The 3,225-nt window shown below is 37.2% G+C and overlaps 1 protein-coding gene across 1 annotated transcript; it reads left to right on the top strand.

Annotated features, from left to right (window-relative positions):
• Positions 1 to 258: 258 nt before the first annotated feature.
• On the top strand, positions 259 to 2,853 carry LOC133689804 (trimethyltridecatetraene synthase-like). Its single transcript, XM_062109856.1, has 2 exons — positions 259 to 1,215; positions 2,073 to 2,853. The coding sequence occupies exons 1-2, from the start codon at positions 310 to 312 to the stop codon at positions 2,697 to 2,699; spliced, it is 1,533 nt and encodes a 510-aa protein (XP_061965840.1). The 5' UTR covers positions 259 to 309; the 3' UTR covers positions 2,700 to 2,853.
• Positions 2,854 to 3,225: the final 372 nt, after the last annotated feature.

Genomic DNA, 3,225 nt, shown 5'->3' with positions numbered 1-3,225 from the left:
GTAGTTTGTATTATAATTTTATTGGATCAACGTTATCTTGTTTAATTTAGTTGGATTTTCAGCTCGAATTTAACCCAAAAACATTTTTGCAATTTTTTTTTCATAAATTGTAGTCACATATACTCTTTGCTTTTTTGTTCATTGCATTAAAAAAGAACGAATATAAAACACAAACTAGAAATTTACTGCCTTGACTCGGTAGTCTGGACCACTTGCCACCTATATTTGCAAAATTTATCTATAAATATCATGCAAAACCCAGTCTCAGTGACACCACCACCTAATACAACCACGAATTTGATCTCAACAATGGATGCTTTCTCGTTGGTTGTTTTGGTATTAGCATGGGTTTTTGCTCTTCTTTACCTCCCAAAGTTTTTCAAATCCTGGCGTAACCCATTGAAACTTCCACCAGGTCCTAAACCATGGCCAATTATCGGCAATTTCGACCTTCTTGGTCCTCTCCCTCACCAGTCTCTTCATCAATTGTCTCTCAAGTATGGTAAAACGATGCAGCTCCAATTTGGGTCCTACCCAGTTTTTGTTACCTCATCACTAGACATAGCAAAACAGATCTTGAAGACTTATGATCACATGTTTGCTAGCAGACCTCAAACTGCTGCTGGCAAGTACACAACTTATGAGTATTCCGATCTAGCTTGGGCACCCTATGGACCTTACTGGCGCCAAGGTCGTAAGATTTACCTCACTGAGCTGTTTAGTGCGAAAAGACTGGAGTCTTATGAGTATATGCGTATAGAGGAGATGAGGGAATTTACAAGACGTCTATATCGCGACTGTGGTAAGACTATTGAGCTTAAAGATTATCTCTCTCATTACACTCTTAGCATTATTAGCAGGATAGTGTTGGGAAAGAAGTACTTTAGCGCATCGGAATCCGATAAAGAAATAGTTACACTTGAGGAATTTCAAGAAATGCTCGATGAGTTGTTCTTGCTTAATGGTGTGTTGAACATTGGGGACTGGATCCCGTGGCTAGATTTCTTGGACTTGCAGGGGTATGTCAGGAGAATGAAGGAGCTCAAGGTAAGATTTGATAGGTTCCATGACCATGTCATTGATGAACACAACGCAAAGAGAAAAGCAACCAAAAATTGGCAGCCCAAAGACATGGTGGATCTGCTCTTGCAGCTTGCTGATGACCCTGAGCTTGAAGTTAAGCTAACTAGAGACAACATAAAGGGGCTGACACAGGTATTTTTTTGTTTTATATATATATATATATATATATATATATAAATATAATTTTTTTTTCTTTTAATTGTCTTTTCCTCTTCTTTTTGTTTCGTTTTCCTATAATTCATAATTCAAAAGTAACCTCGTTTTCTAAAAAAGAGAGAAAATCCTTCACTTTTTTAATCACATGGTCGTCTCTATTTCATACAAATTATGATTTGATGGGGATAAGCAGGAATCTACCTAATCTTCCTGCCATCTTACTGTTTCTGTGTCGATTTTTCATACACGAATGAGTTTCAAGACTGTAGAGTGGGCACTAAATTTAGGGAAAATTTCAAATAAGTCCTCCAATTATATAGGGATTCTTGATTAAGTTTCAAATAATTTTTTTTTGTCTCAATTAGGCTCTCAAAGTATTAGGAACCTTTCAGTTGAATCACCCATCCAAGCGTAATTTTTTCGTAAGAAATACTAACGTTATTTTGTATGGAGATTGATGTTTTGTGTCGAAACACTTCTGAAGAGTACATGCACAAGATGAGAATTTTTTAAAATCTAAACGAGAGAATTTTTTTTAAAGAACTCAATGAGAGATTGGTTAAAGATTGCGAGCTTAATTAATTTGGAGTTTGCACATCAATTGAACCTCAAAGAAGCAGCATCTTGACAGCTACTGGCACCCGCGCGAGCTAAAGTGGAATATAGATAGCAGTAATTGTTTACCACTAGCCAATTATTTATAGACCATATATCTTAAATACATCGAATTAGCTTTCAAAGACTTGCTTTATTGCCAAAAAAAGAAGAAAAAAAAACGATGTCAGAAACAAAAAAACAAAATGTTTATGGTTGTTGTTCATGTTGATGGCTAGGACCTGATTGCTGGAGGAACAGATACCGCTGCTACAATGGGGGATTGGTCAATGTCAGAACTCTTGAAAAAGCCCCAGTTATTCAAAAGAGTAACGGACGAACTGGATAGAGTTGTTGGGAGAGATAGATGGGTGGAGGAGAAGGACATCCCACAACTTCCTTACATAGAAGCAATAATGAAAGAGGCAATGAGGATGCATCCATCTGCTGTTATGCTTGCACCCCATTTGGCCCTTCAAGATAGCAAAGTTGGTGGCTATGACATCCCTAAAGGAACTAGAATCTTCATTAACACATGGAGCATGGGTAGAGACCCTGATCTGTGGGAAGATCCTGAAGATTTCAGGCCAGAAAGGTTCTTCGGTAAAGGAATTGATATTAAAGGACATAACTTTGAGTTGTTGCCGTTTGGTTCTGGGAGAAGAATGTGCCCTGGCTATCCCCTTGGGACGAAGATGATTCTTGTTAGCTTGGCCAACATGCTGCATGGATTCACCTGGGAATTGCCTCCGGGAATGAAACCAGAAGATGTGAAAAGAGATGAGGTTTTTGGATTGGCAACACAAAGAAAGTACCCAACTGTTGCAGTGGCAAAGCCTCGACTCCCCCTTCATCTTTATAATTAGCGTATAATATTATTGTAAACATGTTTTACTCTCATCAAGGGTCGCAGCCATAGTCTTTTCATCTACATATGCACTGTATCAATGTGGCAGTCGTTTGCGAGCCACTTTATCTCAATGGAACTCTATCAGAAAAATAAATGATTCATTAATGTTATGACCTTGTTGTTGTGTTATGTTTGCAATGAAGCAAGTCTCCAAGCTAGTTGCAGGAATAATATTGATGCTCCCAGTTAAGAAGCTGCAGGTTACAACAGCCCCACCTCAATGAATTCGCCGCATCAATATTTTGACTTCTCATTTCTTGTCCTTTCGTCGAGAAGGGGCTATTAACAAATCATCCCCGTAACAGTTAACTCTGAGTAGAGTAACTGTTAGCTTTTGAATTTATTTTTCAGAGGTTGTTAATTAAAATTTTATAAATTTTAGAATTATTGAAGTTTTATATTTTCATTAATTTTAAGGTTTTTAAAATTAGTTAAAAAATAAGCTGACATGGACACCCACATTAATAAAAAAAAATAATTTC

This window comes from Populus nigra, chromosome 3 (assembly GCF_951802175.1).
Source record: "Populus nigra chromosome 3, ddPopNigr1.1, whole genome shotgun sequence".
Lineage (NCBI taxonomy): Eukaryota > Viridiplantae > Streptophyta > Magnoliopsida > Malpighiales > Salicaceae > Populus > Populus nigra.
The sequence above is the reverse complement of the archived record's forward strand: the minus strand, read 5'-3'. Positions and strand labels throughout refer to the sequence as shown.

Excerpts from the sequence above, each read along its gene's own strand:
- LOC133689804 (XM_062109856.1), top strand. The coding sequence starts at position 310 with ATGGATGCTTTCTCGTTGGTTGTTTTGGTATTAGCATGGGTTTTTGCT. Across the intron at positions 1,216-2,072 it reads ACATAAAGGGGCTGACACAG|GACCTGATTGCTGGAGGAAC; the intron begins GTATTTTTTTGT and ends GTTGATGGCTAG.